The sequence below is a fragment of the Oncorhynchus mykiss genome, chromosome 26 (assembly GCF_057628025.1).
Source record: "Oncorhynchus mykiss isolate SJ-2025 chromosome 26, ASM5762802v1, whole genome shotgun sequence".
Lineage (NCBI taxonomy): Eukaryota > Metazoa > Chordata > Actinopteri > Salmoniformes > Salmonidae > Oncorhynchus > Oncorhynchus mykiss.
Window position 1 is genome coordinate 45,498,114 of NC_143047.1, and position 26,003 is coordinate 45,524,116.

A 26,003-nucleotide genomic window follows, 5' to 3' on the forward strand; every position below is an offset into this window, starting at 1 on the left:
AGAAAAACGCTTTATCTGCCATCCCAATTAAAACTAATTAGAAAATGTATTTTATTGGAAAATATATGTTGTTTGTTTCTGGACGATGCACCATGCTGCCTTGTTGACAACATGACCAAGCGGTGCAGATTACTGCTCCATTTGAGAAGGGCGCTCCTCCCTCTCCGTTTTTGCCCGATGAGGTAAACGGTCATTGCCCGTTTCAACCCAGGCCAGTGTAAAATAATTCCCTCAATCATTCAAGGTTGTTTCGCTTCGACTGCAGAGAAGGAAGAAGACGTCTCGGACGAACCAGTGGTTTATAAGTACAGCAGCGCCACGAATTTAGTGCAATGTCAGAGATCCAGGATCCGAAATCTGTACAGGACCTGACTGGGGTGGTGAGTCTTATTATTAGACACAAATCCTTGCCATATCCTGTCCCATTTGAAAACCTGAGAACTAGCTAGCGTTAGCTAGCAGGCTGGCTAACTGGCTAAAGTTACTGTTTTTTTCTCCCCCAATCGTTTTTGTAGCAACATTAACTTTTTTGGTTTTATCTCAATGAAATAGTTGCAGTCAAATTCTGTTTAGCTACATTACCTTTTGTTTTAGTCCTGTTTAGCTAGCTAGCTATAGCTATTATTATTGAAATGTAACTGATAGATGGGTGATAGATGGCTAAACGTAATTGTGTTCCCGGCTTGTAAAGCTTGACTTTTTTTTTTGACGACAAAACTGCAAATCCCCATGGTTTCCATGGTATCAGCGGTGTAGGCATCAGAGGCAGCTTCAACGCCCACAAAGTTCAATAGTATGCATGCATGCAATACGATTCTGCTATGCTACAGGATATAAACGTGTCCACCCACACATTGCAACAAACAGTGATTACATGTGCTGTCCTCCTCTCTTACAGGTCCAGACATTGCTGCAGCAGATGCAGGATAAATTCCAGACCATGTCAGACCAGATCATTGGAAGAAATATCCTGCCTTTTTACAATTTCAATGCTATTTTTTTTTTCACCATTTCAATGCTATCAAAGACAGACTTTTAGAATGACACCGTTTTATGTTACAACTGAATTGGATTGCTCATAGCGTAGTCTAATGATATCAATGACTTGACCATTCAGATACATGTAATGCACTCAATCCTGGAGGTTTTGTCAGCCCGGGTTTGAAGCAAATTGTGTAAATCAATCACTTGTATTTGTCACATGCTTCTTTAAACAACAGTTGTAGACTAACAGTGAAATGTACAACTTTTGCTAACATTTCCAAATACAGAACATTAATATCGGCGTTGTATTACTGATGGACCGCTGTAAACAAGCAGACAGATTGGGCCAAAGGGATTGGCTACATAGTTCTATGGAACTTTTGGGAGTTCTATGGAACTTTTGGGAGTTCTATGGAACTTTTGGGAGTTCTATGGAACTTTTGGGAGTTTGGGATATCTTGTATAGTAGGCAAGGCACCTGAATGTTGTTCCCGCTTCCTTGACAAGAGTACTCGATGAGATGAGTGGCCGCATCGATGACCTGGAGAAGAACATTGGTGACCTGATGACCCAGGCTGGCGTGGAGGAGATGGAGGCGGAGAACAAGGTCAAGGAGGAACAGGGCTCTGCTTAAAAGGTAATCAACATGGAGTCCACTGAGCGTTCTGCTTGTTTTTGTCATCTCCTATAGATCTCTGTGTGTGTGTGTGTGTGTGTGTGTGTGTGTGTGTGTGTGTGTGTGTGTGTTCGAAGGGTTTTTCCAATTAAACTGTCCAATATTTGTCAACAACACTGTGTATGTTTTCAGATTGTAACTACTAGAACCAGATCCATGTTTTTTTGGGGCGGGGTCCGATTACGATTTTTGGGGGTCAAAGTTCCCAATGCCGATATATTGTTTTTTTTAGAGTGGGAAATGAAAACGTGTAATCTTTCTACTCTGAATTCTCAGACATTTCGATCCAAAAGAGCAATTGTCCAATAACTATGCTTCAAATGTTGATTTCATACTTTGTGACGATAATAATGTCACGCAAAATGGCTGCAGGTGTTCAGATCAGCATGAGATTCTATTTATTCAATATCGGTTATCAGTGAATATCTGCCCGTACCGATTTATCGGTTAAAAAGGACAATATTGGTGATAGTACTGATACCCCTTGACTTATTACACATGAATTTAAAATGGATTTAATGTATTTTTTCTAATCCATTTATATACACACAATACGCTATAATAACAAAGTGAAAACATGTTGTTGTTTTTTTAGAAATGTTGAAAATATATTGAAAAATGAAATACGGAAATATATCTAATTTACATCAGTATTCACACCTCTTTGCTATGACACTACAAATTGCATCCAATGTCCTTTGATCATCCTTGGGTTTGTCACTACAACTCGATTTGAAGTCTACATGTGGACATGATTTAGAAAGAAACACAGCTGTGTGTGTAAATAAAGTCCCACTGTTTGTTGACAGAGCAGAAACTATAGCATCAAGTCCAAGGAGCTGTCCGTAGTGCTCTGAGATATACTGTATGCTTAATCACAATTATATCTGGGGGAAGGGTATAAAACATGTTTAGAGTGATGAAGAAGTTTCCATGAGCCCAGTGGTCTCCATCATAGGAAATTGAAAAAATATGGAACTACCCAGACTGCCTAGAGCTGGCTGTCTGACCTAACTGAGCAATTGGGCAAGAACCCAATGACCACTCTAACAGATCTACAGAGTTCCTTGGCTGAGATGGGAGAACCTGTCAGAAGGACAACAGTCTTTACAGCACTTCACCAATCTGGGCTTTATGGGAGGGTGGTCAGACGGAAGCCACTCCTGAGGAAAAGGTACATGACCTGGTGTTTGCAAAAAGTCATGTAAAAGACTGAGAGCATAAGGCAAAATATCCTGTGGTCTGATGAGACGAATTATATAACTCTTTGGCGTGAATGTAAATCAGTGTCTGGAATAAAACAGGCACGGCTCATCACCTGTCTTAACACATTCCCTACTGTGAAGCATGGTGGTGGCAGTGTCATGCTATGGGGATGTTATTCAGCAGCAGAGACTGGTAAGAATAGAGGGAACAATGAATGGAGCCAAATACAGGAAAATCTGTGATAAGAACCTGCTTCAGAGCGCAAACAACCTTAGACTGGGAGCAAAGAGTGACGTTTCAACGGGACAAGGACCCCAAGCATACAGCCAAAGCAACGCTTGAATGGCTTCAGAACAAGAATGTGAAAGTCCTTGAGTGGCCTAGACTTAGTCCCATTTAAAATCTGTGGAAAAACTTGAAGATTGCTGTTCACCGCCACTCCCCATCTAACTTAAGAAAGCTTGAGAAAGCTGATACAGACACACCCAACACGACTCTAAGCTGATACAGACACACCCAACACGACTCTAAGCTGATACAGACACACCCAGCACGACTCAAAGCTGATACAGACACACCCAGCACGACTCAAAGCTGATACAGACACACCCGACACGACTCAAAGCTGATACAGACACACCCGACACGACTCAAAGCTGATACAGACACACCCAACACGACTCTAAGCTGATACAGACACATCCAACACGACTCAAAGCTGATACAGACACACCCAACACGACTCAAAGCTGATACAGACACACCCGACACGACTCAAAGCTGATACAGACACACCCGACACGACTCAAAGCTGATACAGACACACCCGACACGACTCAAAGCTGATACAGACACACCCGACACGACTCTAAGCTGATACAGACACACCCAGCACGACTCAAAGCTGATACAGACACACCCAGGACGACTCTAAGCTGATACAGACACACCCAGGACGACTCTAAGCTGATACAGACACACCCAGGACGACTCTAAGCTGATACAGACACACCCAGGACGACTCAAGGCTGTATTTGCCTCCAAACGTGCTTCCACAAAGTATTGACTCAGCTGTTAATATTGTATGTAAATTAGATTTCTGTATTTCATGTTAAATAAATGAGCAAAAACTTCTTCACTTGTTTCCACTTCACTTGTTTTCACCATGTCACCATGGGGTATTTATTGTGTGTCGATGAGGAGAGGGGGGAGGGGTCATGTAATCCATTTTGAATTCAGGCTGTAACACAACCAAATGTTGAACATTTTCTGATGGCACTGTGTATCGGTCAGGCTCTAGTATCGGTCAGGCTCTAGTTTTTGTGTGATTTGAAAAGATCTTTGGTTTATTTAACATGGCCTCTTCTCTTTCCACCCTCAGGTTTCCAAGTAACAGGATGGTGGAGACTATAAATGGGAAACAGACAATTTTTCAGGAGTATTGTAGTATTTAAGGTTTTTTGTTTTGTTTTAATTATTAGTATTTTAATTTACTGTGTGTGTAACATGTTTTATATTAACTCTTGTAATAATGTTCACTGTCAACTTTTTTTTTTTTTGAATTGATATTTAACTTAACTTGAGACACTATCCTGAATAATGGCTCACTCAGGTGACTCAGGCTCACTCAGGTGACTCGCTGGGCCAGTAACTGATTATGTCAACTAGCCAATTGATCATTTTAACAATATTTCAACACAAAACATTTACTGCTATTCAAATGTTCTAAAAACATGTTGTGTGTTAAGATTTCTTTATTACTTTGTCTTTTTCACAATAAACCAGGGCTTGCATACACTTTTGTTCCTCTTCTCTCATACAGGTTGAAAAGGGCAGTGCCTCGAGGACATGAGTTGTGCACAAAATTGTATTTTATTTTTTTATTTTTTGCAAGGCACTGTATATTTTCCTATTTTCAAAGAAGCTGTCAATATCTCTGAATAAATGCCCCCTCGGGAAGGATATAATGCCCAGTTAAAAAGCAGTGAACACCCACATCCACCATACTCAAGGAGTTGGGTTTTAAAAATGCAACAGAGGGAAGCGTGAAATGGAAATGCACAACTTGTATGCTACTGCAATTTATTCTAACATGTTCATTTGGAAAGTCAGTGTATGACACATTGCAAACTGGTACATGTTACAAATGTGTCATTACTCCGACTACCATGGAATTACATAGGTTTGGGCACTGATCTACACTGTCAAATAAGAAAGGACAACAACCCTGGAATATCTTGCTTCGTTTGAAAATTTGGTGCAGAATGTCTTTCAAGTCCATCAGGACAAGGCAATTCACCCATTGTAGCCAAATCGGCCCAGTTGTGTGTGTGAGAGAAAGTCTTACAGCTGGCAGCGTTAGCTTCTTTATTTTTTGTATGATTAAGAATATTATGCTTTGAACATGACATCAGCAGAGATTAGACAAATAATGTCGTTTATATTGCAGATTTCTGTATTACCCCTCTGTGCCCAGATTTATAGATATATCGTTTGCTGTCGTATATGGATTTAACTACAAGTACCTTAGAACCATAGCTACCGCACATCAATTTGTGCCATAGATAGGTCGACCGGGAAACCGGTTTCTGAACAACTGGTTAAATTGTACTTGGGAAAAAAAAAAGAGTAGTGGTGAGAGTCAATGTAGTATTGCCGTATAGAATAGTCCTTTGTGCTCACATGCCATCTTTATGCAGATAGACTTATTGCACGATATTTGCTGCTCTTCACTTGCTTTCTATCGGAGTGTGACTGCAGAAGAGCGTAGATCCTATCAGCTGTCGTTGGATTCTTAGGAAGCGCTTTAGAGGTTTGTTTATGCAGCACTACTTTTGTGTACATCCGATTATTATTATTTTTTTACAAAATCATGAATTAATAGTGTTTTATTTCTCGAAATCATCAGTTAACTTATATTAAAGTCGTTATGACAATTACATTATGTTTAATCTTAAACTATTGGACATGATTGATGCCGAATGGCTGGAGTATTCCTCGGGTCTATTTCTTCTGGATGGCAGTGCTTCGCCTTTCTCCTCGCTCCCTGTGCTATAGCCGCCATCTTGAATTTTAATCTTAATTTCTGAAATGTTTTGTTTCCGACGATATTTTTTTCCGTTTACAGTGTCGTACCAATTCTGGATTATGTTTTGTTGTTGTTGTTGAAGGATTATCTAATGTTCCTGCTCATCTTGGAATAAATATTTAGTGAGTATTTTTACGTTATTTGTTCAATCGGTGAATGGTCGTTGCAAGACGTCCCTGACACTTTTCTATGGGTGGAAAAATGTTTTCAGAACGTAAGTTACCTCGCTAACAACTGTGCCGTTTTGTAGCCAGCTAGTTACTGTAACATTTGTCCGGTAATGTAGATAACTAGAGGGCTATTAAACATCCAAACTCAGCCATGATAGTAAGTTACCTAGTAATAAAGAAAACAAACGAGATATGGACAAGCTAGTCAGTTTTCCTGAACTAGCGTTAGCCATGCTAGCTGGCTAGCTAACCTCGGTTATTGGGCCTGGGCGAGTGTTTTGTCTATTTTGCTTTTCAAAAACAGATAGTTAACGTTTAGCTACGTGTTTATCGTACAATGTTTGTATATTAGAGGTGTATTTACGCTCGACGTTTGTGTTGAAAATCACTAGCTAGATTGTTTCGGTACCTATCTAACTGGTAGATAATTAGCTAGCTATACAGATGATTTGCTTTAGCTAGTTAACACGGGTGTTTTACTTTACTGTTATTGATTGTTAGCTAACTAACATTACTAAACCCTGTTAACACCAAGGCATTGAAACGAATATTATCAGTGCCGGTGAGTGAGATGTATGTCAACTTTCTGTAAATAGTTAGTCGCTTTCAAGTTTAAGCCATCCATAATTTGTTAAGCTAATGCCGGGCCAACCTACATAGCTATGTAACATCGCTAAATATTGTAATGTCCACCCTCTGACATGCAAATAGACTACATTAACGACGAGTTGGCTATCATAAGGCCTCTGTTTGAAATGGAAAGTTGGCAAACATGTATCAGTGGTGTCCTTCCGGGTTCCTCGTTGAACACTTTTCTCAAAACAGTCAACTAACTAGCGAACGTTAACTCGCACATTATGTGGTAACGTTTCTGACATTGATATACCCCTCAGAATGAGGTGTTGCACTAATTTGCCAGCTGGTTTTTGACGAGGCCCTGTCAGTACAACCTCTTGTGTTGTTGTTAGCTTGTACTGACGTTACGCCGGGGCGTATTTCAGTTGCTAGTGTTCAAGGGTGTAGCTAGCTAAAGAAGTGTTACCAAATCCATTGTTCCATAAAATAAATGCATGGCTTCTATTGCCCATTAGTTTAACTTCCGATCAATATTTTATTGTTACGTGTGTATCTGGCTGGCAAATAAGACATCATCGCGCACGTCTCAAACGTACCAAATTTGAGTCGGCCAAAGCGGCTTCCCTCATTCGACCACTAAGTGGCGCTGCAGATATAATCTAAATCAGAATCTGAAGATTCTACACCATTTATATTTTAGATTATTATATAGATTTTTTTGGTGGGGGGGGGGGACTCATTCTGGGTCTCAATTTACTGTTGAGAGTTAAACTATAAATAACTTTTTTATTTGTCACATGCTTTGTAAATACTATGAAATAACAAATGGAATAATGTAGTTACCAAAAAAGTGTTGAACAAAACAAAATATATTTTTGATTCTTCAAAGTAGCCACCCTTTGCCTTGATGACAACTTTGCACGTTCTTGGAATTGAGTTAACCAGCTTAACCTGGAATGCTTTTCCAACAGTCTTGAAGGAGTTCCCACATATACTGAGCACTTGTTGGCTGCTTTTCCTTCGCTCTATGGTCCATCTCATCCCAAACCATCTCAATTCGGCTGAGGTCATCTGATGCAGCACACCATCACTCTCCTTCTTGGTAAAATAGCCCTTGCACAGCCTGGAGGTGTGTTGGGTCATTGTCCTGTTGAAAAACAAATGATAGTCCCACTAAGCACAATCCAGATGGGATGGCATGTTTCTTCAGAATGCGGTGAAGTGCTGGTGAAGTGTACCTTGAATTCTAAATAAAGCACCCCCATACCATCACACCACCACCTCCATGCTTCACAGTGGGAACCACACATGCAGAGATCATGCATTCACCTACTTAGCTTGTTGATGTGGACACCAAGGAACTTGAAGCTCTCAACCTGCTCCACTGACCACGCGGTCAGGTCTCTGACCTCCCTATAGGCTGTCTCGTCGTTGTTGGTGATCAGGCCTACCATTGTTGTGTCATCGGCAAACTTGATGATGGTGTTGGAGTCTTGCCTGGCCGTGCAATCATGACTGAACAAGGAGTACATGAGGGGCCTGAGCATGCACCCCTGAGGGGTCCCCGTGTTGAGGATCAGCGTGGCGGATGTGTTGTTACCTACCCTTACCACCTGGGGGCGGTCCATCAGGAAGTCCAGGATCCAGTTGCAGAGGGAGGTGTTTAGTCCCAGGGTCCATAGCTTAGTGATGAGCTTTGAGGGAACTATGTGTTTGAACTCTGAGCTGTAGTCAATGAATAGCATTCTGATGCAGGTGTTCCTTTTGTCCAGGTGGGAAAGGGCAGTGTGGAGTGCAATAGAGATTACATCATCTGTGGATCTGTTAGGGCAGTATGCAAATTGGAGTGGGTTTAGGGTTTCTGTGATAAATGGTCATGAAGTGAGCTATGACCATCCTTTCAAAGCACTCCATGGCTACAGATTTAGGCAGGTTACTTGAGTGTTCTTGGGCACAGGGACTATGGTGGTCTGCTTAAAACATGTTGGTATTGCTGCTTAAAACATGTTGGTGTTACAGACTCGGACAGGGAGAGGTTGAAAAGGTCAGGGAAGACACTTGCCAGTTGGTTAGCACATGTTCGCCGTACACCTCCTGGCCTTGCGAATGTTAACCTGTTTAAAGTTCTTACTCACATCGACTGCGGAGAGCATGATCACAGTCTTCCGGAACGGCTGGTGCTCTCAGGGATGTTTCAATGTTATTTGCTTCGAAGCGAGCATAGAAGTAGTTTAGCTCGTCTGGTAAGCTCTTTTCACTGGGCAGCTCTCGGATGTGCTTCCCTTTGTAGTCTGTAATGGTTTGCAATCCCTGCCACATCCGACGAGCATCAGAGCCGGTGTTGTACGATTCGATCTTAGTCCTGTATTGACGCTTTGCCTGTTTGATGGTTCATCGGAGGGCATAGCAGGATTTCTTATAAGCTTCCGGGTTAGAGTCCCACTCCTTGAAAGCGGCAGCTCTAGCCTTTAGCTCAGTGCGGATGTTGTCTGTAACCCATGTCTTCTGGTTGGGGTATGTACAGCTGGATGTTTACATACACCTTTTAGCCAAATACATTTAAACTCTGTTTTTCACAATTCCTGACATTTAATCCTAGTAAAAATAACCTGTTTTAGGTCAGTTAGGATCACCACTTTTATTTTAAGAATGTGAATTGTCAGAATAATAGTAGTGATTTATTTCAGCTTTTTATTTCTTTCATCACATTCCCAGTGGGTCAAAAGTTTACATACACTCAATTAGTATTTGGTAGCGTTGCCTTTAAATTGTTTAACTTGAGTCAAATGTTTCGGGTAGCCTTCCACAAGCTTCCCACAATAAGTTGGGTGAATTTTGACCAGTTCAGTTCTACCCACAAATGTTCTATAGGATTGAGGTCAGGGCTTTGTGATGGCCACTCCAATACCTTGACTTTGTTGTCCTACAGCCATTTTGCCACAACCTTGGAAGTATGCTTGGGGTCATTGTCCATTTGGAAGACCCATTTGCGACCAAGCTGGCTGATGTCTTGAGATGTTGCTTCAATATATCCACATAATTCTCCTTCCTCATGATGCCATTCATTTTGTGAAGTGCACAAATGGTATAGAGGGAAATGGTCCTATAATTCCTATAATAACTACAACCTAAAACTTCTTACCTGGGAATATTGAAGTCTCATGTTAATTAAAAGGAACCACCAGCTTTCATATGATCTCATGTTCTCAGCAAGGAACTGAAAAGTTAGCTTTCTTACATGGCACATATTGCACTTTACTTTCTTCTCCAACACTTTGTTTTTGCATTATTTAACTTGTTGTAACTCCCATCCCGTGAACGGGATCGTTGTCATCATCTGACACTAATTAGCATAACGCAAGGGACATAAATATTACTAGAAAATATTCCTATTCATGAAAATCACAAGTGAAATATTCAAACACAGCTTAGCCTTTTGTTAATCACCCTGTCATCTCAGATTTTCAAAATATGCTTTAGAGCCAAAGCAAGACAAGCATTTGTGTAAGTTTATCAATAGCCTAGCATAGCATTATGTCCAGCTAGCAGCAGGTAACTTGGTCACGAAAATCAGAAAAGCAATCAAATTAAATTGTTTACCTTTGATGAGCTTCGGATGTTTTCACCCACTAGACTCCCAGTTAGATAGCAAATGTTCCTTTTTTCCAAAAATATTATTTTTGTAGGCGAAATAGCTCCGCTTGTTCTTCACGTTTGGCTGAGAAATCGACCGGAAATTGCGGTCACGACAACACTGAAAAATATTACAAATTAGCTCCATAATATCGACAGAAACATGGCAAACGTTGTTTATAATCAATCCTCAAGGTGTTTTTCAAATATCTATTCGATAATATATCCACCGGGACAATTGGTTTTTCAATAGGAGCGAGAGGAAAAATGGCTACCTCTGTATTTTACGCAAGAATCACTCAGAGCCATCAAGTGACCACTTGCGCAATGTAGCCGCTTACGGGTATTCTTCAACATAAAGGCGTAAAACTACGTCACAATGCTGTAGATACCTTGGGGAATATGTAGAAAAAGTAATCTGGTTGATAGCCCATTCACTGCTCAATAGGGACGCATCGGAACGCAGAGCATTCAAAACATGAGTCACTTCCGGATTGGATTTTTCTCAGGCTTTCGCCTGCAATATCGGTTCTGTTATACTCACAGACAATATTTTTACAGTTTTGGAAACTTTAGAGTGTTTTCTATCCTAAGCTGTCAATTATATGCATATTCTAGCATCTTGTCCTGACAAAATACCCCGTTTACTTTGGGAACTTTATTTTTCCAAAAATGAAAATACTGCCCCCTAGTCACAACCGGTTAAACCAAATTGAACATGTTTCATTATTTACTTGAGGCTAAATTGATTTTATTGATGTATTATATTAAGTTAAAATAAGTTAATTCAGTATTGTTGTAATTGTCATTATTATAAATAAATAAAAATCAGCAGCTTAATTGGTATCGTTTTTTTGGTCCTCCAATAATCGGTATCGGCGTTGAAAAATCATAATCGGTCGACCTCTAGTTCTTATAGGCACTTTAGTATTGCCAGTGTAACAGTATACAGTGGGGCAAAAAAGTATTTAGTCAGCCACCAATTGTGCAAGTTCTCACACTTAAAAAGATGAGAGAGGCCTGTAATTTTCATCATAGATACACTTCAACCATGACAGACAAAATGAGGAAAAAAATCCTGAAAATCACATTGTAGGATTTTTTAAATTAATTTATTTGCAAATTATGGCGGAAAATAAGTATTTGGTCAATAACAAAAGTTTATCTCAATACTTTGTTACTTTTTTGCCCCATTGTACCTATATAACGTATGTAGGTGAGGTACGTACCCGTATAACGTAGGTAGGTGAGGTACGTACCCGTATAACGTAGGTAGGTGAGGTACGTACCCGTATAACGTAGGTAGGTGAGGTACGTACCCGTATAACGTAGGTAGGTGAGGTACGTACCCGTATACCGTAGGTAGGTGACGTAATGACGCCATGAAAAATACAACGCTACACGTGCAACACAGCATTTCTAAACTAGCAATACCACAGACCTAATGACTCATTTGGAAGTGCATCACCACCCAGACGTTCAGAGACTACTTAGTTTTATTCTAAGTGCACACTTCCAACAACTAAACAAGTTCAAGTCATTTGAAAGAGTAAGAACATTTCAGCGAGAACTCAAAGGCGAAAATCCATTAACGCCAAGATAATGGGATTCATTGCCTTTGAGACAATCAACCGTTCTCTGTCGTGGATGATGTTGGCTTTCGCCGACTGGTCGAGCACCGGTACACACTAGCAAGTAGGCGCTATTTTTCAGATGTTGCCCTATCAGAGTTAGACAGTATTGTTGAAAACGCACATCCATGAGCTACTTGTTATGGGCATCACTGCTATTAGCTTCACACTGACATTTGGACCAGTGACGTCAGCCCCATGAGCATGCTGAGTCAGTGGGTCGACGAGGATTTCGTACTGAGGAAAGCCGTAATTGCGTTGCTCAAGAATGTGCTGGTTCTCATACTGCTGCTGCCATTTTCAATGGCATTTGAGAACATGTTTGAAACCTGGAAACATGAACACGCTAGCTAGCTCCTTTCGAACAACTGACTGGAGAAATAAGCTCATCAACTGTGTCTGCCGCAGACGTGATACCCTCTGTCATGGCACTGAAACGCCTGGTCAACAATACAACAGACGTGATACCCTCTGTCATGGCACTGAAACGCCTGTTCAACAAAACAGCAGACGTGATACCCTCTGTCATGGCACTGAAACGCCTGCTCAACAATACAACAGACGTGATACCCTCTGTCATGGCACTGAACCGCCTGCTCAACAATACAACAGACGTGATACCCTCTGTCACGGCACTGAAACGCCTGCTCAACAATACAACAGACGTGATACCCTCTGTCACGGCACTGAAACGCCTGCTCAACAATACAACAGACGTGATACCCTCTGTCATGGCATTGAAACGCCTGCTCAACAATACAACAGACGTGATACCCTCTGTCATGGCACTGAAACGCCTGCTCAACAAAACAGCAGACGTGATACCCTCTGTCACGGCACTGAAACGCCTGCTCAACAATACAACAGACGTGATACCCTCTGTCATGGCACTGAAACGCCTGCTCAACAATACAACAGACGTGATACCCTCTGTCATGGCACTGAAACGCCTGCTCAACAAAACAGCAGGCGTGATACCCTCTGTCATGGCACTGAAACGCCTGCTCAACAATACAACAGACGTGATACCCTCTGTCATGGCATTGAAACGCCTGCTCAACAATACAACAGACGTGATACCCTCTGTCATGGCACTGAAACGCCTGCTCAACAATACAACAGACGTGATACCCTCTGTCATGGCACTGAAACGCCTGCTCAACAATACAACAGACGTGATACCCTCTGTCACGGCACTGAAACGCCTGCTCAACAATACAACAGACGTGATACCCTCTGTCATGGCACTGAAACGCCTGGTCAACAAAACAGCAGACGTGATACCCTCTGTCATGGCACTGAAACGCCTGCTCAACAATACAACAGACGTGATACCCTCTGTCATGGCACTGAAACGCCTGCTCAACAATACAACAGACGTGATACCCTCTGTCATGGCACTGAAACGCCTGCTCAACAATACAACAGACGTGATACCCTCTGTCACGGCACTGAAACACCTGCTCAACAAAACAGCAGACGTGATACCCTCTGTCACGGCACTGAAACGCCTGTTCAACAAAACTGCCGACAGGCCGCGGGGTTAAAACGTACAGAAGTACTCTACTAGAGACGGTGAACAAGCGGGGTTCTCTCTGGGCCGTTTGACTGTGTCGCCATGGAGCTCGTTGGACCGCTACTTCGATTCAGACAAGAAACAGGGTTTACGTGAAATGTTTGGACACAGCTGGACAAGATGGAAACGGAAGAGGACATAGACAGACAGCTGAAACTTCACTACTTGACATGTATGATGAAATCCTGGTTGAGAATGAAACGACTCAACAAATGAACAATGAAACAGCACAGGAAGTAAGTGAAAGAAATAGGTTTTGATGATGTTTTACTGGTAATGGGGACATACTTAAATGCCAACAAAATAACTTTTTGGTGTGCGTTTCAAGTATTTAACTTTAACTCCTAAAATGCTTAAGTTCGCTAAAATGTAAAATATCGGTTATTGGTTATCTGAAAATATTGAATATCGCTATCGGTCAAAAATGTAAAATCGGTGCATCGCTACCTGTAAAATGTTTTTATTTAATTACATTTTTTTTTAAAGTGAAGGGGTCTGAATACTTTCCGAATGCACTGTAGGTAGGGGTAAAGTAACTAGGCAACAGGATGAATAATAAACAATACCAGCAGCATATGTGATGAGTCATAAGGCAGAGCAAAGGGGTGTGGTCAATGCAAAAAGTCCAGGTCGCTAGTTCGTTAACTATTTCATCTTCGTGATATGGCACATCTGTCAGGTGTGAAGCGATTATCTTGGCAAAGAAGAAATGCTCACTTAACAGGGATGTAAACGAATTAGTGTACAAAATTTGAGTGAAATAAGCTTCGTTTTTTGTTGTGCGTATGGAACATTTCTGTGATCTTTAATTTCAGCTCATAAAACATGGAACCAACAACTTGTTGCGTTTTAAAAAAAATATTTTTTGTTCAGCGTTCAATACAAAAACCACCACCTGGTGGACAAAGTGCACGGATGCTGTTTCCAGATACATGGCAAAAAGAAATGTTTTGGTTCCACCCGGTGGAAAAGAAGGCGTTGGAGGACATGATCCACACATTAGGACCCCCCCCCAGTACAAGCTGAGAAAATATTCATCAAAAACAGAAATTCTGGACCTTTACAACAGAGTCCGATGAGAGGACCAGGTTTTGGTGTCGGGTGCGGATCCTTTTTCCTCGACCACAGACGTTTTGGTCCAGTGTTAACACGACAACGTACATTTCTCTTAAACAGTACACCTTACCGAAGACAGGAAAACTGCATTCTAAATGCCCGAAGAAAAGCTTTTCTCCCAGAACACCACACATCCGGCTACCTAGCTGACGCACTCCGTAGAGGCACTAAAATAACGGCTCTTTTTGAAGGGAAACGGTCCACAATAACAACAAACAATACTGTAAACATTACAGCTGCAATCAGAGAACTGGGCTGGAAATGGTTGAATTGTTTTGGCCACAATTTAATCCTTTTAAAGTAACAAACTCTGTGTAGAATGAGTAACAGATAACAGAGGGAACCTTGGTTGTCTGCCTCACTATTAATGTCTCCTTCTCACACAGTAACTACATTTCAAAACAATATATTACCATTTGTAATGTGTAGTAGCCTTGGCCATGCACAAATCCAATTTAAAAAATGTACGAAAAAAAGAGTTGGGTTATTACAGTTTTGCTACGCTATTGTTACAAGCTGTGGTGATTTTTATAACATTCTTCTAATGTAATGTCACATTTTTATCCACACAGGACAGTGACTTGTTTGGGGTCAAAACAGAACATTATAAAGAATACTAGAGCAGTGTGCAGCAATTCACCGGGTAAAGGAGGCAATTCACCGGGTAACGGAGACAATTCACCGGGTAGCGGAGGCAATTCACCGGGTAACGGAGGAGGCAATTCGACGGGTAACGGAGGAGGCAATTCACCGGGTAACGGAGGAGGCAATTCACCGGGTAACGGAGGAGGCAATTCACCGGGTAACGGAGGAGGCAATTCGACGGGTAACGGAGGAGGCAATTCGACGGGTAACGGAGGAGGCAATTCGACGGGTAACGGAGGAGGCAATTCGACGGGTAACGGAGGAGGCAATTCGACGGGTAACGGAGGAGGCAATTCGACGGGTAACGGAGGAGGCAATTCGACGGGTAACGGAGGAGGCAATTCGACGGGTAACGGAGGAGGCAATTCGACGGGTAACGGAGGAGGCAATTCGACGGGTAACGGAGGAGGCAATTCGACGGGTAACGGAGGAGGCAATTCGACGGGTAACGGAGGAGGCAATTCGACGGCTGTAGCGGAGGAGGCAATTCGACGGGTAGCGGAGGAGGCAATTCGACGGGTAGCGGAGGAGGCAATTCGACGGGTAACGGAGGAGGCAATTCGACGGGTAACGGAGGAGGCAATTCGACGGGTAACGGAGGAGGCAATTCGGCGGCTGTAGCGGAGGAGGCAATTCGACGGCTGTAGCGGAGGATGTCAAACGCGCTACCCTCCGTCATGGCAAGACATAGCTGTTTTTTGGAGTCCATCAACCAAGCGCTGAAGCCACGGAGCAATATGTCACCATCTCCTCATTCCATCCCAATGCTCACCCTGTTAAAGGAAGAAATCTTAGTGGACAAAGATGGAGGCACTGCACTGATCTGAAGGCTTGGTGGAGGAAACAAAAAACATCACCTTCGTCGACCCTCGCTGCCGTTGGGACCATGATAGCACACTGGACGAGACTGAAAACAAAAGGTTGAGCATGAGGTAATCATCCTCGGACGAGCGCCTGTCAGAATAAGGGTGGAAGGGGTTGGGCAGTCTAATTGGGAAGAAGGGCTCAGCTGTTGCACTAGCTGCCTCCCGCCATTGAAGAAACTGACAACTTACCTGCATGAACCAGCCATTGAAGGAGAGGAGAACCCACTGCTCTGGTGGCAGAGAAATGAACCAGCCATTGAAGGAGAGGAGAACCCACTGCTCTGGTGGCAGAGAAATGAACACAGTTTTCCTTTTACTCGCAAAAAGGTTGCCTACAAGTCATTGTGTAGATGTGCCGCACGCTCAGCTTCAGAGCCAGTCTTTTGGCACGGGCAGGGAATGTCGTCACTCTTCAGAGAGCGATTCCTGAAAGGTGGACGTGCTGGTCTTTCTGGCAAAGAACTTGGATGGTTTTTTAGCTGCAACCAGCAGCAGTGAATGTAGTTAGTTAGTCTACTTGTGCAATTTCTTTCAGGAATTTGATAGCCTTATATAAGCCTTATTTAGTAGCTTTTATTTACCTCAACATGTGCAATTCAGTGCTGAACTATTCTTATTGTTTACTACTATTTGGTATTATTTGTTTTTAAGACCGGTCGGTGAACATGCTAACAATTAGCTATTTTGACTGTCCTATTGTACCTGGCATCTAAGCTGCTGGTCATTTCGAAGGCCTAAGTTTTATTTATATCTTTTTGTTGATCAGTAGGTACAATATTCATGCTGCTGAACAAAAGTCTGATTGTAGTTCTTTGTGTTATTTCTTATTTAATAGTTTTGTTATATTTTGTATCTTGTGTCGCAGGCTACACTGTTTTGTCCTGTTTTTGGAAGCAGCAACTGCTAATCATTTCCATTCCAGGAGGCCTAAACTTTCTCTCGCTTAGTTGTTTTCCTTATTAAATATTTACTCTATTTGCAATCGGAAGTTGCGTGTTTTGAAGAAACGTAATGCTGTTTGTTCGTTTGCCAGCATGCAGAGTTAAAGCCTTGATTCCCACCCTGTCTGCTGTCTTCTTGTTTATATAAACATTTGGTAATAGCGTAAACCCAAGGATGGTATGAAGGTATATGGGAGAAATGGATACCACCCTATTCCAGGTTTGGTGCATCGGTACCGCTTGCCGTGCGGTAGCAGAGAGAACAGTCTATGACTTGGGTGGCAGGAGTCTGACAATTTTTAGGGCCTTCCGACACCAACTGATATAGAGGTCCTGGATGGCAGGGAGGTCGACACCATGGATGTACTGGGCCGTACCCACTACCCTCTGTAGCACCTTGTGGTCGACACCATGGATGTACTGGGCCGTACGCACTACCCTCTGTAGCACCTTGTGTTCGACACCATGGATGTACTGGGCCGTACACACTACCCCCTGTAGCATCTTGTGGTCGGATGCCAAGCAGTTGCCATATCAGGCGGTGACGCAGTCAGTCAAGATGCTCTCAATGGTGCAGCTGTAGAACTTTTTGGAGGATCTGATGAACCATGACACATCTTTTTGCAGCCTCCTGAGAGGGAAGAGGCGTTGTCGTGCCTTCTTAACGACCGTGTTGGTGTGTGTGGACCATGAGGAACTTTCAACCCGCTCCACTACAGCCCCGTCGATGTAGATTGGGGGTGTGGCTCGGGCCCTCCGTTTCCTGTAGTCCACCATCAGCTCCTTTTTGTCTTGTTGACACGTTGAAGGAAAGGTTGTTGTCCTGGCAACACACTGCTAGGTCACTGACCACCTCCCCTACAGGTGGTCTTATTGTCGTTGGTGACCAGGCCTAACACCGTCGTGTCGTCAGAGAACTTGATGATGGTATTTTTGGAGTCATACCTGGCGACGCAGTCCTGGGTGAACAGGAAGTACAGGAGGGGACTAACGCGTCAATGCTGCGTAATTCTGCTGTCCAACTTTTCATTATGTAATCCCAAAATGTTTACTGCATATGTGTGCAATGAAAGTTCAACATTTCACCTTTTTTGCTACTATTTCTGTCAAATCTACGTGTACAATTTGATGCGTACGTTGGATATATCCAACTGCTGATGCAGTTTGGAGTGGAATAGAGATTGGGTCATCTGTTGAGTCGGTCCAGGGTGTCTGGGATGATGGTGTTGTGAGCCATGACCAGCCTTTTTCAAAGCATTTCATGGCTACAGATATGAGTGTTGCTGCATAGTTTCTGTAAATGTTAATAATTTTGCACGCCCAATTTTTCAGTTTTTGATTTGTTAAAAAAGTTTGAAATATCCAAATAAATGTCGTTCCACTTCATGATTGTGTCCCACTTGTTGTTGATTCTTCACAAAAAAAAAATACAGTTTTATATCTTTATGTTTGAAGCCTGAAATGTGGCAAAAGGTCGCAAAGTTCAAGGGGGCCGAATACTTTCGCAAGGCACTGTATGTAATATAGCCTACTAATCCTGATGTGATGATTGGATAGTTGTAATTTAGACTAATAATATAACTCAATCACTGTTCACAATGCTTGGTTGAGCAGTATAGCATAGAGGCCTGGGCTATAGGCTATATCAGATACGTTTTTTTGCACGGGGGGGTGGGGGGGGGGAGATGCAATTCTACTACACTTTAATGACTGGAGACATTTGCAGGATTATTATATATATTTTTTAATACGGTAGCCTACATCGCAGATACTGACAAACGGATCAATTAAAACTTCTTATGGAGGAGTGTGGCGGAAATTTAGAGCGCCACCTATAGTTTTTGATAAAACTCAAACTTTCATTAAAACACACATGCAAGGTACTGAATTTAAGCTACACTCGTTGTGAATCTAGCCACCAAGTCAGATTTGTAAATTTGCTTTTTGGCGAAAGCATGAGAAGCTATTATCTGATTAGCATGCACCCCCCAGAATAGCAGACCGTCACCTAAACAACAGATTTTGCTACCCAAAACGCAGAAATAAAATATAAAACATTCATTACCTTTGACGAGCTTCTTTGTTGGCACTCCTATATGTCCCATAAACATCACAATTGGGTCTTTTTCCTGATTTAAATCCGTCATTGTATACCCAAAATGTAATTTGCTGAAGGCCAGTCTAATCCTGGAAGACGCAAAGTCACTTTTTAAAATTACAAAAGTTGCCTATAAACTTTTACAAATCACTTCAAACTACTTTTCTAAACCAACTTTAGGTGTTAATAATCTATAAAATTGATCACGGGGCGATCTGTATTCGATAGCAGCAAGTCTGGAAATCATCGTCCATGTTTTCAATTTCACAACATCCTGTGGTGCGCCTCAAGACAGGAAGGGCCTATTCGTGATCTAACCAAGGATAAAGCAGACATGAATTGACAGTACTGGCAACATCGTGTGGAAGCTGTAGGCGTTTACAGGGCATCCTCATTTATTTTCTGTCGCCTTAGACATTCATTGAATGGCGGATGAATATTTATTTTGGGTTTTTGGTAAACAGTTTTACCAGGGATTTTTACTCCTAAACACGTTCTGTTATAGCCACAGACCCGATTTAACCAGTTTTAGAGACTTCAGAGTGTTTTCTATCCACACATACTTATCATATGCATATACTATATTCCTGGCATGAGTAGCAGGACTTTGAAATGTTGCGCAATTTTTAACAAAAAGCTGCGAAAATTCGCATCATCCCTAACAGGATAACATGACGTTCTCCATATAATGACCCTATGAGGACGGGGAGACACACATAGAATATGACGTCTAAACTGGCACCGACCCAACAACGATGAGTAGTGAATAATGCTCGGTGAGCACTCACCCGGGGATGTGGCCGATGCTCTCCACTGGTGCTTAGGAGATGGGCTGTAGGCCTACTGTTGTTCCCATCTATTAAGTTTAGAACTAAACCATAAACCATCTTTTCATTTTCTTCTCTTTTTAAAAAACAGTAGCCATTTTGCTTTTCCAAACTAGGTTTTCCCGCCATTGAATTGATAAATATTGCGATATGTCTGGCTGGGCCGTCTTTTACTTTACACTGACTGTCACAACTCAATCATCTATTTGGGTATTTACCAAGCGGGCTGCTTTTCCTTCCAACTGTAGGCAATGTGATTTAAAAATATATTAATTACGGCTAGGGGAAGCTAATGACCCTCTGGCCAAATCATGCTTTAGTAGCTTATATGAATGATTTGATTTAGTTCTGTACAGACAGGAGTAGGCTAATTAGGCTATGTAATTTTGGCAATTTAATTCAATTTACTTAGGTGGTGTGTCTATAAGAAAGACTCCTAGGGAAAGCTACGTCAATCTACCATCCCCCCCATTGTAGAAAAGTTGCTCTATTCTATTGGTCAGCTTGTCCAGAAAGAAATGGCCCAACCAGACTCCGGGATGATAGATCACAGATTCATACAACCAGTAGGACTAGGCTACATAAAAATAAAACAATCAGAACGTTTTGGCTTCAAATGTTGGATCAACTATTATTTGTTAACATTATTAGTGCAGTAAGGGTATGGGTGAATGGGCATCTGGCTACCAGACAATGAGAGAATGTTGAAAACCAACAGAACCTGAGAGAAAGAGTCTACTGGTTTCAATGGTATATGTCTTTATAAAACAATAGACTACTGGTTTCAATGGTATATGTCTTTATAAAACAATAGACTACTGGTTTCAATGGTATATGTCTTTATAAAACAATAGACTACTGGTTTCAATGGTATATGTCTTTATAAAACAATAGACTACTGGTTTCAATGGTATATGTCTTTATAAACCAATAGACTACTGGTTTCAATGGTATATGTCTTTATAAAACAATAGACTACTGGTTTCAATGGTATATGTCTTTATAAACCAATAGACTACTGGTTTCAATGGTATATGTCTTTATAAAACAATAGACTACTGGTTTCAATGGTATATGTCTTTATAAAACAATAGACTACTGGTTTCAATGGCCATGTGGAAGTCTTTCTAAAAAATAATTGCCTCCTTTGATATTTTGCCTAGGCTACTTTGTGGCAAGGTAAAGCATGTTAAACGTCCAGTCCCTGTGTCCCGTACAGGACAGCCCTCATCCCTTGGTTCTTCTCAGGGACTCCTCCATCTGGCTTCTCCGTATTCACTTACAAGCTGGTCTGGTGTCTCGGTTATCGAAACGGATCATTCTGGAAATAATCAGGAAGTTTTCCAGAGACATTGTTGCACGGAAAAGTTCTCTGTCAGTTTCTGCATCCCACAGGGATTCTGTGGATTCCCCATTTGGATCTGAAAACAACAACAAGGATAAGAACCCAGAAGTATGCATGTTGATGAGTTTGGTCCATCTCCTTCCATCTCTCTCCAAAAACACACCTTCCCCCCAAAATTAGTGCAGTCCAGAATGATTTTCTGTATGGTGTCTGGGATAAACAGTTGTAAAGAAGACTTTATGTCCTACACTACTTGTATGAAATGAGTAACCGCCATCCGTGTCGACCCTGGTTGCATCCTCCCCGTTAGCAGTCATGCGGGGGGGGGGGCTCATTCCTTGGGCAAGAACACCATTCAATTTCACAATTTTTTGTACGTCCATATTTCTCCTCCTGCAGGCTGATGATGATCTAGTTGCTGACGGCCTGGGGCTGGTCCTGGTCCTGGGGCTGGTCCTGGGGCTGGTCCTGGGGCTGGCTGAGGGTCAATCTCATCCTCTTCTTACAACTCACTGTTAGATTCTGAATTGACAGAGACATGATCCTCATTCCAAAGTGGAAGACTCTCCTTTCACACTAGCTTCTCTCTCTGCGAAAATTGTTTCTAGGGCCTTCTGAGCAGAGATTATTTTTGCCATACTGATTGATTGTGGTAAGGAGTCACACATGCAAAGCTATTTATTTGTTGTGTCCCTCCCCCAATTTGCACCTGGCTGGGGTAAAGTGTGGGGAAATACATTGTAAAAAAAAACTCTGTATCGAAATAATGTACTGTAATAACAGTGTGCAGGTTCCCGCAAGACATTGTGTAGTTTCGCACACTACAAAGGGTAAAGAGTGTGAGAAAAGCGGGAGACAGACAGGTCCTTGGTGCTGTGTTGAAACAGCAGGCCCAGGGAGGAGGAAGACAGACAGACAGGCTCTTGGTGCTGTGTTGAAACAGCTGGCCCAGGGAGGAGGAAGACAGACAGACAGGGAGACAGACAGGTCCTTGGTGCTGTGTTGAAACAGCAGGTCCAGGGAGGAGGAAGACAGACAGAAAGACAGACAGGTTATTGGTGCTGTGTTGAAACAGCAGGCCCAGGGAGGAGGAAGCCAGAGTGAAGGCCCACAGCAAACCTTTTTTTTTCATATTTCATTGTTTTCACCAACACACACACTTTTGCACACTTTTACTACCCTTGGGTCCAGCTGACCTAACACCACATATGTAATATAAATGTATAGGGGGGTGCACAGTGTGCCCTCAATGAAAATGAGCCAAGGCCAATGAGTCTCAGGTTGAAAAAAATAAATCATAGTATATATTTATTTTTTAGTAAACGTTGAAAATTGGTCCCACAGACCCGAACACCACACAAGAGTTAATGAAGCCGGCGACTGATGTGGTAAACTCTTCAATGTTATCGTTTGACTCTCGGAACATATTCCAGTCTGTGCTAGCAAAACAGTCCTGTAGCTTAGCAACCGCTTCATTGGACCACTTCCGTCACTGGTACTTCCTGTTTTGAATTGTCCTGTAGCTTAGCAACCGCTTCATCGGACCACTTCCGTCACTGGTACTTCCTGTTTTGAATTTTTCCCTGTAAGCAGGAATCCGAAGGATATCGTTATGGTCATATGTGGCCAAATGGTGGGTGAGGGAGAGCTTTGTATGTGTTTCTGTGTGGAGTGAAGGAGATCAAATCACCTCTAGTTGCACAGGGGACATGTTGCAGCGTCACCTCACCAAATACACAAGTTGCAATTTCTAAATGTGGTTGTGCATCAGCAGTTTCTCTCATATCATTCACTGACAGTCACTCAATTAGCCCTTGTCAGCAAAAAAAAAATGTTATATTCGTAAGTTAGTCTAGCGGCTAGCTATCTAAACTTGTAGTAATCATGGTTAAATTACTGACCACTTTTGATTTTTAGTTTCTCTCTCACTCAAATATCATATTAAAAACTGCAAACATTTCTCTCCACCCCATGGAAAAATGTGTAGATTTGCAGGAAATGAGCTGTAAAACTGCAATTTCTTCCCTATTGGCAAAATCAGTATAATTGCATGAAGTTATAAAATTAAAATAGCTAAATCTTCTCTTCGCCCCATGGCAAAATGTGTAGAATGGCAGGAAATTAATTCTAAAACATTTTTTTCTCTGCTGTCCGGTGGGGGCGAGGGCTAAAGTGATTTGCTCGCAAGGTGGGGGGTAACAATATCTCGTAGGGGCCCCAAAATGCTAGGGCTGGCTCGGACTGAAAATATGGGTATGCAGGCACTTTGATCGGGCCCACACCCATCTCTTCAGGGTGGAGACCATGTCTTCAGTATGACTGGATGATGTAATGAGATGGTGTGTGTGTGTGGTCTCTAACCGGGCCTTCATCCATTCCTCTTCCCACCCCAGGTGACGGCCCCTAGCTTCCAGTCTTCCCCACTCTGAGTGCTCCCTCAACTCAGAGACTCGATGCAACTGGACCAGGGGGCTTGTGGGTATGAAGTGGCTGGGCCAATCCAAGAGCATGGTGTTGAATGGCAGCAGGTACTCCACCAGTGAGCAGCAGCCCGTGAGCCAGAGCCAGACCCGCTCCCAGCAGCAGCTACACCCACAGAGGAGCTCTCTCCGACCAGGGACTGGCAGCAGGAGATGTAGCCGCCGTGAGTACTGGGACTGGGAATATATTCTATCATATGTGGGTCATATTCATAAGTGTACACCGTATCAAAACATTTTACAACGGGAAAACATTTTGCAGCAAAAAACAAAGAGTTTCTTATTGGACACGTTCAGGTAATCCTGTCCCGTTTTCAGTCCGTTGGCTTCAGTTTGTTTCCTTTTTCCTGGTTTTTGGAAAAATGAGCCAGAAATGGTAGTTTTTCTAGGTGGCTCCCATTTTGTCTGTAGTGTTTCCAAGCGCGTGGAAGAGAGCGCGTTCTTTGGTATTTTTCTCCGGTAAAGACGATAACGATTCTCCGTCTTAATTTGTATCGTTCATTGACGTATTAGGGTACCTAAGGTTTGATTTATAAACGTTGTTTGACTTGTTTGGAAAAGTTTATTAGTAACGTTTGGGATTCATTTTGTATGCATTTTGATGGAGGGAAACTGGGTGGATTATTGACTGAAACGCGCCAGCTAAACTGAGTTTTTATGGATATAAAGAAGGACATTATCGAAACAAAAGGACCATTTGTGATGTATCTGGGACCTTTTGGAGTGCCAACAGAAGAAGATCATCAAAGGTAAGGCATTTATTATATCGCTATTTCTTACTTTCGTGGCGCACCTGCCTGGTTGAAATATGTTTTTCATGCTTTTGTACGCGGGGAGCTGTCCTCAGATTATCGCATGGTTTGCTTTCGCCGTAAAGCCTTTTTGAAATCTTACACAGCGGCCGGATTAACAAGAAGGTAAGCTTTATTTTGATGTATTACACTTGTGATTTTATGGAAGTTAAATATTTATAATTCTGTAGTTTGAATTTCAACCCTCTGTAATTTCACCGGATGTTGGCGGTCAAATGTTGTCCATTTTTGCAGTGAATATAACAAATTAAAGGCTTATTATTATTATTACTATTATTATTATTATTATTATTATTATTATTATTATTATTATTAACAGTTCGCATTGTGAAAAGTAATGTAACGTCGCTTATGATTTTATACTCTTGTTATTCATTTTGTGGAAGAAAACATTTATAAATCATAATAATAATTTGACCGACGTCCACAGTGGTGCTGCAGGTGGTCCGCGATTTAAATGTACTTTTACACAATGTTTGTTTTTTTTTTTGTTTTTTTAATCAATAACAGTTGGGAGTATTAATCGTATTATAATCAATATTACATTACTCTTCACATTGCAAATAGTTAATCATAATATGACCGCCAAGACATGTTAAAATGGTTCCGAGGTGTCCTCGAGCTTTTAAATATTGATTTGTGTGTTCCCCCGGAATGGGAAAGTTTGGGGAACTGCTGGTCTTAGGGGGTAACTTCACCGTACTCATTTACTCTCATGTTTTTCCCAGGGTTCAGTGCGGCCAGCCTGGAGGCGGAGCGACGCTGTATCCCGTCCTCTGGGATGACCGCCAAGGAGCTGTGTGAGCACGATGACCTCACCACCAGCCTCATCCTCGACCCTTACCTGGGCTTCCAGACACACAAGATGAACACCAGGTCAGTCTGGGGCCTTAACCCTAACCTTAAACCTGACTCTGATCCTCATCCTCATCCAATACCTGGGCTTCCAGACACACAAGATGAACACCAGGTCAGTCTGGGGCCTTAACCCTAACCTTAAACCTGACTCTGATCCTCATCCAATACCTGGGCTTCCCCTGCTAAACTCTAGACTGATTTTAAAGAGTGTGAGATTTTGGCAATTAAACTCATGGATATCATTTTTATGTCTGTGTGCAGTTTGAAGGTTGCTAGCTAGCGTTAGCTCAATGACTGGATGTCTATGGAGTTCTAGTCATTGTGCTAACACTAGTTAGCAACGGCTCCTGAAACAGCCTTCCACTTCCCTCAAACTGCACGCAGAGACATAAACATGGTTGTCCATGAGTTCATCTGGGTAAGTTTCCCAAAATCTCACACTGTCCCTTTAAGATCAGAGTGACAGGTTAGTATC

At 42.2% G+C, this 26,003-nt stretch overlaps 2 protein-coding genes across 8 annotated transcripts in view; both read left to right on the plus strand.

Moving 5' to 3' along the window:
- The first annotated feature begins 186 nt into the window (after nucleotides 1-186).
- Nucleotides 187-4,663, plus strand: LOC110526842 (heat shock factor-binding protein 1). Its single transcript, XM_036981627.2, has 4 exons — nucleotides 187-380; nucleotides 899-965; nucleotides 1,497-1,621; nucleotides 4,248-4,663. Exons 1-3 carry the CDS (start codon nucleotides 333-335, stop codon nucleotides 1,616-1,618), a joined length of 237 nt encoding a protein of 78 aa, XP_036837522.1. The 5' UTR covers nucleotides 187-332; the 3' UTR covers nucleotides 1,619-1,621; nucleotides 4,248-4,663.
- A 731-nt stretch (nucleotides 4,664-5,394) lies between these two features.
- The window catches only part of LOC110526840 (histone-lysine N-methyltransferase KMT5B), a 34,689-nt gene continuing 14,080 nt past the window's right edge, over nucleotides 5,395-26,003 (plus strand). The window contains exons 1-3 of one of the 7 annotated variants that reach the window (XM_036981630.2): nucleotides 5,395-5,678; nucleotides 23,772-24,022; nucleotides 25,399-25,546. In XM_036981630.2, coding sequence (XP_036837525.2) covers nucleotides 23,860-24,022; nucleotides 25,399-25,546 — 311 coding nt within the window. In that variant the 5' untranslated portion in view covers nucleotides 5,395-5,678; nucleotides 23,772-23,859. Of the gene's footprint in view, nucleotides 6,169-23,771; nucleotides 24,776-25,398; nucleotides 25,641-26,003 lie in introns of all 7 variants that reach the window. The other 6 variants (XM_036981629.2, XM_090223260.1, XM_036981628.2 and 3 more) reach the window with 6 other exon arrangements.